Source organism: Acanthopagrus latus, chromosome 2 (genome assembly GCF_904848185.1).
Source record: "Acanthopagrus latus isolate v.2019 chromosome 2, fAcaLat1.1, whole genome shotgun sequence".
Lineage (NCBI taxonomy): Eukaryota > Metazoa > Chordata > Actinopteri > Spariformes > Sparidae > Acanthopagrus > Acanthopagrus latus.
The window spans coordinates 22,279,979-22,292,568 of NC_051040.1; the positions used below are offsets into that span (position 1 = coordinate 22,279,979).

Below are 12,590 nucleotides of genomic sequence, written 5' to 3' on the forward strand. Positions count from 1 at the left end.
GTAGTTACTGTCCCCTCTCCTCCGCCGGCCGCACGGAGTTTGGTCAAAGCGTGAGGGACGCTGTCATTTGGTAACTGCGTGCGGCAACCGCTCCGTTTGCAACACTTACAAACCGCAGCGCTTCACAATGGTACCTCTGCTCGTCCCTTATGTCGTTACCCAGCTATTTTGAAACGGTATGTTGGCCGTCAGGAGCTCAACGTTAACGCTGGCCACTCGGCCCTCCCCGACGGTCAAATTCCAGATGCATTATGGCTGCGGCCACCAGATGTTGAATGGCAATGTCCCGATTAGTTCAGTCTGTGTCCTCCGGTTAACGAGTGCAAGCTCGGAAGAATGCCGCGATTTCAGTGTTGTTGTTCCTGAAAAGTAGCGCCACTTGTTTTGTTTTTTTTTCTTTCTTCTTTCTTTTGGACATTTAAAGTAGCGGGTTTTGCGGCAGCTGGGTGTGGTGTGAGTTTTGGAACAGTGTATAAACTTCGGCCAGACACAAAAAAGAAAAAAAAATGTCAGACTGCATATAGTCTCTTAAATTCCATTATTCACAGAGCTGTGATTGTTTTTTTTGTGTGTGTATTTTTTTTTTCTCATCTCGTGCGCGTACTGGCAGCGGGACGCGAACGCCTCAGCCTGGATGTTTGCGACAAAATCAAGAAAGCTGTGACAACTAATGTAATCATAATTGAAATCCTCGGGTGTAATTGACCGGTTTTTGCAAGCTGCATTCATGCCCGCTAAAAGAGAGGAAGGGCTCTCTAGCCATGAGAGCTTCCTGTTCTACACAATCTTTTCCTGACAGGTTTCCTCTTCCTCCTTAAACAAAAGGCAGGAATGACCCCCCCCCCCCCCCCCCCCACACACACACACACCCTCCCCCCCCATCCCGGGTGGCTCCTGCTAGATGGCTGTGTGTGAACGTCAAACAATCACACGTGCGAGTCTGGATGCGGGCGCTCTCTGCATACACATCCATTCGGGCTCCAGACGCGTCGTGACGCACTTGGGGAGATGGACTTTGGCTGATGTAAACAGAGCAGAGGTGGCTCCCAGCAGGTGTCACACTCACACAATGCTCCTAATGGGGCCCGCAGTTTAACAGCTGAGCCAGGATTTAGTTGATGTTTTTCTTCTCTCTCTCCTCTTTGTGTGCGGAGCCGCTGAAAGATATATAGCAAGAATAAGGTTCAGATGTTGTGTATGTTTTCATTTTTTTTGTGTGCGTGTGTGTATGTGTGTGTGTGTGTGTGTGTGGGGGGGGTGATGACAACTCAGAACCTGTGTACAGAGTGTGTATGTTCAGATATGCTCCTCCATGGGAATCAAACTAAAAATGTTTTGAGAGTGTCTGTGGACAGTGTGAGGCTGACAGAAAACTGAGCTTAACCGCCTGCAGCTCTCATTGGCAGTGTGTGTGTCTGTGTGTGTGTGTGTGTGTGTGTGTGTGTTCCTCAGTGATACTGGAAGGAAAACACAGGCACTGGTCTGTCACCCCTTTCAGCTTCCCCTCACCAGAGTGCCGTGCTCCTATTTTTAAAACCCGGCTCGGCAATCTTGATCGACCCACACACCACTTGCCAATCATGGTTTTAATTGCGCGGGCTGATATGTCACTGTAAATATAACGTGCAGCAGTCAACAATGGTGGGCCGAGTCCTTATCGGGGCCATAATGAGACATTCCCTCACTCTTCTACGCTTTATCATCCGCAGACTAGCTGGTGTGCTCTGCTCAGATAGCGAGTTCGGCTGCCAGGGTTCAGACTGTGATGGATCCACTGATGAAATCACTGGAAAATCTAATTCTGGCGAGATGGTTAAATACTCTGGAGAGGTTCAGCTTTTTTATCCACCCTTCACCCCGAGGAGTAATATTTTATTAAAGCAGTAGTATATCCAGAAGTCAGATTTTTTTTTTTTTTTTTTTTTTTGTTATTGTTGTATTTTTGTGAGTGGCGTAGGCTGAGGTCTTTCTATCCGTGAGCGAAGAAAGGTTTTTGTTTCGGAGAGAAGTTGGTCTTGTTGATCCACGTCAGCACTTTGTTAGAAGGGAATGCCGGTAGCTTTTACTCCAAGGTGTTAACAAAAGATGGTCATTTTTTTACCTGTGTCAAAGCAGCCAGCTGTGGGTCTGTGGCATTACAACAGAGGGCACTACAGCGCAGTCACAACTGTAAACCATTTTGCAAAGGTTTCCATAACTTGTGGTAACAAACCGTACGTAGTAAGGGCTTCACCTGCCACTTCAGTTTATTAGATCAGTTCTCAAGTGCCTGAGATGGTTTCACATGTTTATCAAAACGACTGGAACTTTAAAAACCAGACGAGCACTGATGGCTGCTAGTCATTATCAAATTATATTGTCCAAATATTTGATCAAGTAAAGCAATAATGTGTTTGATAATCAAATACGATAATTTCCGTAATAATTTAATCTTGCTAAAGCTCCTGGTTTGAGAACTCGTACGTACTGTTTTTTCAAAGTGAAATCATAGTCATTTTCTTTGTGTTTCAGCCATAAGTTGTTGTGATTATGGTAGTTGAGGGACAGTTAACAAACCAGTGGAGTCAGGATAGAGGTGGTGAGATACCGTCCCGGTTATAGTGTCGTTATTTGGTGTGTGTGTATCTCTCTCTCTCTCTCTCTCTCTCTCTCTCTATATATATATATATATATATATATATATATATATATATATATATATATACACCCCACATACACACAGTATTATCATATAAGCCAGCCTCTGGATGTAATGAAAAAGTTTGCTCCAAAAGGAGACATTTATCATCAAAGCAGGGATAAGTGAAAACGTTCGACTTGCATGAAACATCTTAGAATGGAATGACATTTAAGTTCAGCGAGATCACTAGGATTTCGCTTTAATAAAAGTAACATTTTAGAGAATGCAAACGGCTACACGCTGGAAATATTGATCAGTGAATATCAAGTAGCATTTTCCCCCTGAGGCACATATGTGGCATTTTGGAATGAAATAATTCAGTCGTGGGGAATTAGACACGTCTCAGTCTGCCATCAGATCCTATCAGATCCAGATGTGCGTCAGACCCGAGCTTAATCCTGAGCAGAAGCATATGACTGTAATGATTTCATTTGATATTTTGACTCATAGTTTTTTTTGTTTGTTTGTTTGTTTGTGCTTGTTTGATTGTTTTTAAGATTGAATTACAACAACAGCTGACTCATCTCATTATTGCTCAGCGGCATTATGTGCCGGCTGAGAGTTGCCCGGCTCAGGTCTCAGGTGAGGACGTTGCCGACTCTGTCGGCCATCAAACACCAAGCGGTGACATCTGTACGTTAACATGTACACAATGCGTGCTTTTCTTCCAAGACATTGTACAAGGAGCATGTTTGAAACCACGTAATATCTTGGCCGGCCCTGAGTTTCTGCGTTTGTTTTCTTTAATAAACTTACATTGCTCCAGCTGAGCCACAGCAGAGGGGTCAGTGTTGCTGTGACCCCCCCTGCTTCTGTTGAGTCTTCAGCTGTGGAGGCAGGCCCCGGCGCTCAGACAAGACAGACACATCAGGGCATGACAGGGGATTTTTGGTTCCAGAGAAAGTTGAGATGCTGACAATGTGCGAGCGAAAACGATTACACAACCACATGACTGGAAAGTTCTGCTGAGATATTTTAAAATTGCCAGTTCATGCAGTAAATGTGAGAATTTGAGCGGAATTTTTGTGCTTAAACCGTGAATCAAATCACGGTCATGCGGTGGAGCAGGCTGTGTGTACGCACTGATTGACTGATGTCAGTACACCAGCGCAGCACTGAGGCGTACAACATGGTCTCTGAATCCACTTTGGGCATGATTGAAGTTGTCCTAACATCAACAGGAAGCTGCAGTTGCTACGTGGGCTGTAAACACAAACGACTTTGGATGCCAGACTGCGATATGACCAATAACTGCACATAATTGCTGTAAACAAAAATACACAAGAGATTGAAAACCTGACATCACAAGTTTCTGGGTTGTGTCAACTGAGAGAGTTGTATCTGCTCGTGTGCGTGAGTGCGTTCTTATCGGTCTCATTACAGGACTACGTCTTCCTACTTGAAACAGTTTGACATTTTGGGATACATGTGCCTCTTCGCTCTCTTGAGTTAAATGAGGAGATTGATACCACACTCAAAACTCTTAAAGTGTCCAGTGTGTAGTATGTGGGGGCAGAGATGAAATTTAATATTCACAATTAGGTTTTCTTTTGTGTATTATCACCTGAAACCAATAATTGTTGTGTTTTATTTTTTTCTGCCCTGAGAATGAGCCTTTTATATCTACAGTCCTCTTCCACAAAGTCTGCTGTGCAGCACTGTCATGTATCTACAGTAGCTCAGAAGGGACAAACAAAAAACTGACTATACAGAGGGCTCGTTTTTAGTCACCATTGTAGGGAAGGATGAGATGAGGGGTGCTCAGTTGGTTGTATTTTGCAACCATGTCTCTAGATGCCACTGAATCATTCACACTGCACCTTTAAATGTGAAACTACAAGCAGGAGAGTGATAGCATAAAAAGGCAGGGGAGGAAACAGGCTATAGTAACACATTATTATATGTATTAAATGTCTTTATTATCTACAAAAGTGTCTCCCACACTCGAGGTAAAAAATTAAAATTTCAGTGTCTGTAAAGAAAAGCACTATAGCATGTTAATTAATGAGTTTATATATATGTTAATATATGTTTGGGGTTGTTTTATTTAACAATTGGATTAAAGCCAGGCTAGCCATTTCCCCCATGCACAGGTTTAATGCTATGCTAAGCTAAATAGCTGCCAGCTTTAACATTTAAATGAAATTGACAACCTTATAAGTGGTGCTGGTATTCACATCTGAATGCCTGCAAGAAGGCAAATTTTCCCAAAATATCAAAGTAACTGTTTAAAATGTATTTTTGGCTACATATAATGTCCTGAGAACGACATACCAAGCATTTGTTCCTTCCACCCACAGGAGGCGCTATCAGTGGTGAGTGAAGACCAGTCCTTATTTGAGCCTCCTTACGCTACTGCTGCCCCTCTCCCCAAGACAGACATGACTGCATCTGGCGCACAGGACTACGGCCAGACCCACAAAATCAACCCCTTACCCCCACAGCAGGAGTGGATCAACCAGCCAGTGCGGGTCAACGTCAAGAGAGAGTATGAGCACATGAATGGATCCAGGTATTTGCATGACAACCACTTCCTGTGTCTTACATCGATCATCGTTAGACTTATTAGGCTTTTGGTATTCGTCACTTCAGCTGATAAACATTGACATTTGTCACTCAACGGGCAACTTCTTTACCACAGCTCCTTGCTTCTAATGTTCGGTGTACTTGGCCCTGGCCATTGTAGGGCTTATATGCCCCATGCCAAAGTCAATGACCAGAAAAGAAAAACCAACAACACCCAATTTGTCTGCTGATAATATTTTCACAACTTTCTTGTCTGTGTGTGTCTGTGTAGCAGGGAGTCTCCAGTGGACTGCAGTGTGGGTAAATGTAATAAGCTGGTGGGGGGTAACGACACATCTCAGATGAGCTATGGAAACTACATGGATGAGAAGAATGCCCCTCCCCCCAACATGACCACCAATGAGAGGAGAGTCATCGTACCTGCAGGTGAGGACAGCTTTTTGACAGTGCAGAGCTGGATAAGTTCTGTTTATTCACTGCATATTTATGCAGGTGCAAATTGTTATGTTTTTCCCTGTCTTGCTGCTGCGATTACAGACGGAATCACTCCTCTGTTTTGGTTGACGTTTGCCAACGCTGTAAATGTTTAATGAGTCCCATTTCTATTTAGCGGGTTCACGGGGCAAATCATTGTTCCAGTGTTTTACGTCACTCATGGGAGCAGGTAGAGGTGTCTGTTTGTCTGCAAGACCTATATATTCCTTCACTGGTCTCACAAATGTGATCCTTCAGTGTGTAACATAACACAGTTGGGGTGGGAACAAGGGGAGTTTCAGGGTTATAGCCTGTAGAGAAGTGATATTAATGTTGATTAGGTTGTTAGGTTTGAGCAGGGGAGCCAAAGAGAATGACTATATTTTCCCCAAAATGAGCATATGTGATTCATTTAATTAAAATCGAATGGAGCCTTGCTCAGTTTTCCGTTTTTTTTAAGGGCTGTTGAAGTTTTAGTGCTTAACTGATGCAAGAGGCCACTTGTCTATTAACCTAATAGGAGATCCACATGGTGGCCACTCCTTAACCATTAGTGGTAAGTTTGGGGTTTGGGTCCACACTGGATGTGCAGTGTATCACACTTGGTTTAGAAGTACTGCTTCTGTTTAATATTGCTTTCTTGCCATCTGGGATAGGGTTAAGGTTTGGGACGACGCAACATCCCACATGCCACAGGAACAATCACAGGAAGGGATTTCAGAGTGAAAACTACTGTGAAAGGCTATTTACCTGAAATCTAATATGAGTCATCCCACAAAGGCAAACCCTATCCCATGTGGTTAAAATAAGATCAAGTTTTTACAAGTATCTGAACAAGGTCTGCTTCTGATACAAAATTCTGTTTCCAATTTGTTCCTGTCTCTCCCTCTCTTTACCTTAGTTAAATATGAGGCTCTCCCAACTGTCTTCCTTGGTGTCTGTCCATAATCTATTTGTTTGGAAGTCAATTAACTTCCTCTCTTCTTCTTCTTCTTCTTCTTCTTCTTCTTCTTCTTCTTCTTCTTCTTCTTCTTCTTCTTCTTCTTCTTCTTCTGTCTTCCTGCAGACCCGTCGTTGTGGTCCCAGGACCATGTGCGCCAGTGGCTCGAGTGGGCCATCAAGGAGTACGGCCTATTAGAGATCGACACGTCCATGTTTCAGAACACAGACGGCAAAGAGCTCTGCAAGATGGGCAAGGACGACTTCCTCCGGCTCACCAGCATGTACAACGCTGAAGTGCTTCTCTCTCATCTCAATTACCTCAGGGAAAGTGAGTACACTTTGTGCAACTTTAAAAGTGGAAACAGACAACTCCCCTCCTAGTGTTTCCAAGTGGTGTTATTGTCGGTGCTGCTGTCGTGAAGACAACTGGATCCTTTCCATTTTCCTCAGAGTAGCAACTACCAACAACACAGGATCAACTGTGAGTCTATTCATCCATCGAGCGTATAATGGAGTCATGAAAAGCAGATAGAAATGGTGCTTGGCTGGACTGCCAGTCAGCCTTCCCTTTCCGTGATTTCGTGGCAGACAAAATTGCAAACCGAAAGCAAGGTTTGTAAGGAGCCAATCTAAATGCCAATGGTGTCTTTATTCTATAGCCTTTACATCATGCAATCAAGATTTACTTAATGTTAAGGTACATGGTACATGGAAGAAAAGTTGTTGGAGAATCAATCGATAAAAAAAAGTCAATCGACAAAGAATGACAACACTGAAGATAATCTGGTTTTTGAAGTAAGAGGACAGTAAATTTGGTGAGAATGTGCACTCGGTGTCCCTGCTGTATGTCGAGCTGGTTGCGCTCAGGTTGAAGTCTGCACTGGCATCCATCTTTGCCAAAGAATGAAAGTCAAAATCAACCCTCAGTCAACACACAAGCCTCTTTTCATATACTGTTCTCGGCTTTTGGATGAGAAGTGAGAGTGAAGAAAACGCCAAACCCGGGCAAACAACATGACACTTTGTTTTTTTTTATTTATTTTTTTTTTATGTCACCGCACTATTCTCACATTACCATCAATAAACAATGAAATTGCTTTTACTGGAAACTCATTTCTCCATAATGGCTACCCAGTAATAAGCAGAGTTGTGGAAACCAAGAGGGTTTCTTTCCCGTCTCGAGATAACCATCGACTACATCCCCCACTTGACTTCACAGCGCCTTACTCCACATGGTCCGGTGAGATGAAGCCCAGGTGCATTGCCTCAGGAATCGTGCCTGGCCTGTGTGTTGAGCACGGCAGAGAAAGCTGATCTGCAATTTGAAATGGAGGCAACTAAATTTGAGCCTCTTACCTTTGAAGATCTCCTCGGCGCAATCCCGCCTCATATGTTTCGGCGGGGAATTTTCTGAGGCAGTATGCAAATTACGTTTTAATATAAGAAGTAACATCTGGCGTGGCCGTTGGTTTGAATACACAGCGATGTCTGCTTTCAGAGAGTAGGTATGTCCCCCGCTTATTTTAAAATGTAGCAGATCACGAGTAAAGCGATTGTTGGACGTACAGAGAACAGTTTGTCCCATCTTCGAATTCTTTGCATTCTGTGCTTTAAAATAGAAAGAGCTGCCTCTGCTGTGGCTGCAGAATATCATGACACCACGTTGGGTGGAGTGACTGATGGCTCGACTAAATTTAACATTGCTCCCAAGAAATTGCGATGGGCCTCGGCGTGATGTAATGGGAACTGTATTTTGTGGGTGTCAACAGTTTTCTCTATGCACAGCGTCTGGGCAGAGAGAGATGCTTGTCATGAGTATAACAGCCTCATTGTGCAGCGCTGCAGCGGGTGGATCTGTCTGACCGCCACTGGGCACGCTCCGCAGAGCAGTTTTCATTATGGCCACTGGCTGCGGGACTTAGCCACGGCTTAGGCGTGCTGCGCCGCGACTCTGCCCATCGCTGCCCTTTTTTTTTTATTTAGACCTTGTGTGTTTTGGAGACAGAAGAGATGTCTCGGGAATCCTCTCCACTTGCCAGCTGAAATTGCTTTGGATCCGATCCCGACAATCAAAAAGATGAATGCTCCCGTCCCGTGCCTGGACTGACTGACCTGTTTTTGGGGCAGCTTCTCTGGGAAGCGAGCAGCGCGTGTTATTGACACGGGGAGCCTAGGGGCAAGAGGAACCATGTTGGTAAATGAACATCTGAGGAAGGCCGAGAAGGAGGAGGAGAAGCAGGAGGAAGAGGAGGAGAGTCGAGGCTTTATGCAGACCCTGCAGGGCCGATGATTTGGAAGCCAAAGCCGTTCTCTCTTTTCCCCCTGCAGCACAAACAAACACAATCACAGACGAGGAGTAACCCCGTCCAGAAAATAGACCTCTGGCTTCACTCACGAGAGCTGGAGCTTGGCCGAGCTTCCAGAATACAGAAAAAGCAAGAGCGAGGGAAAGACTGAGCCAAGCCCTGGAAGTATTAGTGATAACAGTTCACGTGACGTCTTCCTCCAACCCCATTCACCACTCTGCCCCGTATTTACCCCCCATCATCCTCTGAAGAATGGATGATCCAAGGGGGCACGGCAATCATTTTATGCACATCTGTGCGCATCATGTCTGCCTTTGGTTCTGTTTATTGAACCTCTGATCAACATTCCTCGGAGTCATTAAGCCCTGTGTGTACACTCGGCACGGGGCAAGGACACACTTCCCCACCCTACAGCCATACCATAACAAAACATTCCTGCCACGTCATGCACAGAAATATCGCCCAGACACCCACACTGGTGCAACCGCTGGCACAATCTGAACATCTGTCTGGCTGCCCAGCTGCTTGCAGTAACAAGGGTAGTTGCCCATGCATTATTTTGGCCTCATTGTTGGTCACTTATCCAGATTTTTATAAGTGATGGCCGCCCGCACCCCAATGTGCTTTCAATTTGGGGTGCAATTTGAGAATTTGTTCAAATTAGTCTGTCAGGGAGGGACCGCGGACTGTTTGCTTTATCGCACCCATGTAGGTCGGTCTGATACCACATGTGCTGGAAAGGAAGCCGAGCAAACGAAACCTCAGACAACGAAGGACTGTATCCTCGGACACATGGAGATGCAAGAGCAGAGAGAGAGAGAGAGACAGAGAGAGACAGCGATGAGACAGTGAGGGGGGGGGAATAACGAGACGAGAGCGTTGAGAGCAAACCTACTGTGGATCTGAGGAAAACATAGCAACAGGATGAAGAAATATATCCCTGACAGACAGATTTTACAGTAGTTATTCGAGGACAAGGGCAGGAGGTTGTGAGCAAGAGAAACAGTTATAGAAAGCGGGTGTGAGATCGAGAAAGAAAAAGAAAAAAGTTGCGGGGAGGGTTTGAACTATTTTTTTAAGATGTGCGTGGAAACGGTCCGAGGTTGTCATGATTGAGTGCCGTTGGAGGATAGCAATAGTTCTGTTTCCCAGCTGTCGCCGCCGCTTGTGTGTCTGGATGGATTTACAGCGAGGGAGTCAAGACAGAGAGAGGGAGAAGGGGAGAGCGAGCGAGAGAGGGAGAGTGATAAGTCTGGGCTTCTGCACCGCTGCTGCTGCTGCTGCTGCTGCTCGCTCCAGAGTGGGGGACATTCTCGAGCCCTCAATAGTTTATACAGACCATAAACATCTGGGCTCGAAGGCTGAGTAGGGAAAAAGGAGGTCTGGAGAGCTCTCTCTCTCTCTCTCTCTCTCCCCCTCTCTCTCCCCTTTCTCCCCTCACAACATTTTTATTGAGCTCCCCGTGCATTAGTTCTTTCTATTGGCAGATTATCACTGGTGCAGAGGGGCTCAACTGCTTGGCTCCTCGCCCTGTACTGTTAGCTGTCTGCCGTTAGCCACCATTACAGAGCAGTTTTTCGTGGCTGCTCACTCGACTGCCCGCCCGGGTCCAGACACTTAGAGGAATGTATGTACATATCACATTAGCATAAGTGGAGGTGGATAATAAGCAGTTGCTATTCATGTAAACACTGTGATGAGCTCAGCTGTAATTTAAGCTCGCTGCTTAGAGGACCATTATAATTGGAGCTACTTTCAGCCCAATTGCCAGTTAAGTATGTTGATATGGGGCTATTCTGTAAAATCTTGGATTTCAAGTCAGTGGTGTTTTTAAAGGGACAGTCCTCTCCCAAAATGAAACATACAATTTAGTCACACAATTCCTCTTACCCTCTTGAGCTGTTTATCAATCTAGATTTTGATTTTGAAGATACGGGCCGTAGAGAGGCCTTCCTTCAGCAATGGAAGTAGATGGCACTCGTGAGAGGCTCTTGCTTGTGACATCCCTGAGTAGATGCGCACTTCCTATTGTGCAATGTGCATCGTAAAGTAAATAGTTTCTACTTAAACGCCAAGGTCTGTGGATTAACTTGAGTAATAGGGTCGTGATTTTCTGGAAATTGGCTTTGTAGTTTAGTTTCTGAAATGTTTCCTTGTGGCTCTTTGAGAACCACAAGCCAAGTGACATCTCATGCCATTATGTTTAAGAAAAGCAAGACATCTATACTACTCTCCTAAACTGTGGCGATGGCAAATGAGCTATGGTTAGAATTTTGCAATGGTGCCAGTATAATCCAACAGAGGTGCGTGCCAGATACTTTTTTAGGGATTTCTGTAACTTTTTCATATCTGACCTTCAGAAATTCACAAGTCATTGATCAAAGGGTGAGAAAGTAAGCAATCATTTGATTCGAGATGATACAATCTGTTGATCCACCCCTCCACCAGGGCCTCCTCACTAAGTGGTTTCGTTGAGCTGCCGTATAAAAACATCATACTACATCATGCTGCATTTTTTTGGTCATTTTAGGAATTGAAGCTTACAACCCATTACATCATTCTCTGGTGAGGACAGTCTTGAATATCCGCCTAGGAATTATGTTCATTTTGGACAATTCCACACCGCAAGATTAACATCCAATGCGAACACTCGATGCCAATGCAGGAAGTGGTGTGCCCTTTATGTAGCAAGGCGGACAGCGAGGTGGAGGTCGTTGTGTGGGACGAGCGTGTGGTGCATTTGAATTTCATATGTGAGTTCATACCCAGTCACAGACCAGGAATTAATGTTTGCTTTTTTAGAACCCAAACCACGGTTGTTCTCCAACCTTAACCACCTTTTTGAGCCTAAACTGAACCAAACCCTTCCTGGTAGCAGATCAGAATGAAGCTACCGACAAAGAGTATTCGGCAGTGATGCATTACTCAATGAAGAGTACTGAGATTACTTTTGCAATACTGAATAGAGTAAGAAATAACAAAGTCAGTAAATACAGTACTGTCCGATCCGTTTGTCCAGCATCTTACTGAAAGACTGATCTCAGTTTGGTCTCCCTTCAGTGACAGACTGGCGCGGCACATGTTAGCTTAGCGCCGTCAGGAACGGAGGAGGAGAGGAGTGATGTGACCACAGGTCACTCCACTGTGGTCTCATTTAGAAAAATGCTGCTCCGTCACTGACAACCTGCTAATATTAGCCACTGGTGATTCATTCAAGAATCACCAGCTTTTGTTCGGGACTGGACGCAACACCACTGGTAACCTTGCTGCTCTGTACATTACTCTGTGACCCAGTCACATGGACCTTAAAACTTTGGGAGAAAATACAAATCTTTTTTTATCTGTTATCTGGCAGCAGCTTAAAGGCGTTTTTTGCGACCTCGCAAGTGTTGAGAGATGTGTGAACGCTGTCTCCTGTCGTGAAAACCAACGTTTAAATCCAGTATTTCCACGGACTGCGCCTGGGGACGAAGCTCACAGCTCGTACAGTGAAGAAGAAAACAGCAGGGCCTCATTTGTAGTGCTGTTGCTGCAAAGCTGTACACAGTCTGTGGAAATACTGGATTTAAATGTTGGACTCGCATGGACAAGACGGTCTCAGATGAGTAATCAGCAAAGTGAAAATGCTTTTGAAATGAGTAATAGGCCTATGTAATGAGCAA

General features: G+C 44.8%; 1 protein-coding gene across 7 annotated transcripts in view; it reads left to right on the top strand.

Annotated features, from left to right (window-relative positions):
- The window catches only part of fli1 (Fli-1 proto-oncogene, ETS transcription factor), a 35,555-nt gene that overhangs the window by 7,390 nt on the left and 15,575 nt on the right, over positions 1-12,590 (top strand). For 5 of the 7 annotated variants that reach the window (XM_037081512.1, XM_037081527.1, XM_037081536.1 and 2 more), the window contains 3 exons: positions 4,981-5,192; positions 5,478-5,632; positions 6,747-6,950. In XM_037081512.1, the coding sequence (XP_036937407.1) occupies positions 4,981-5,192; positions 5,478-5,632; positions 6,747-6,950 (571 nt within the window). The remainder of the gene's footprint in view (positions 1-4,980; positions 5,193-5,477; positions 5,633-6,746; positions 6,951-12,590) is intronic. The other 2 variants (XM_037081518.1, XM_037081555.1) reach the window with 1 other exon arrangement.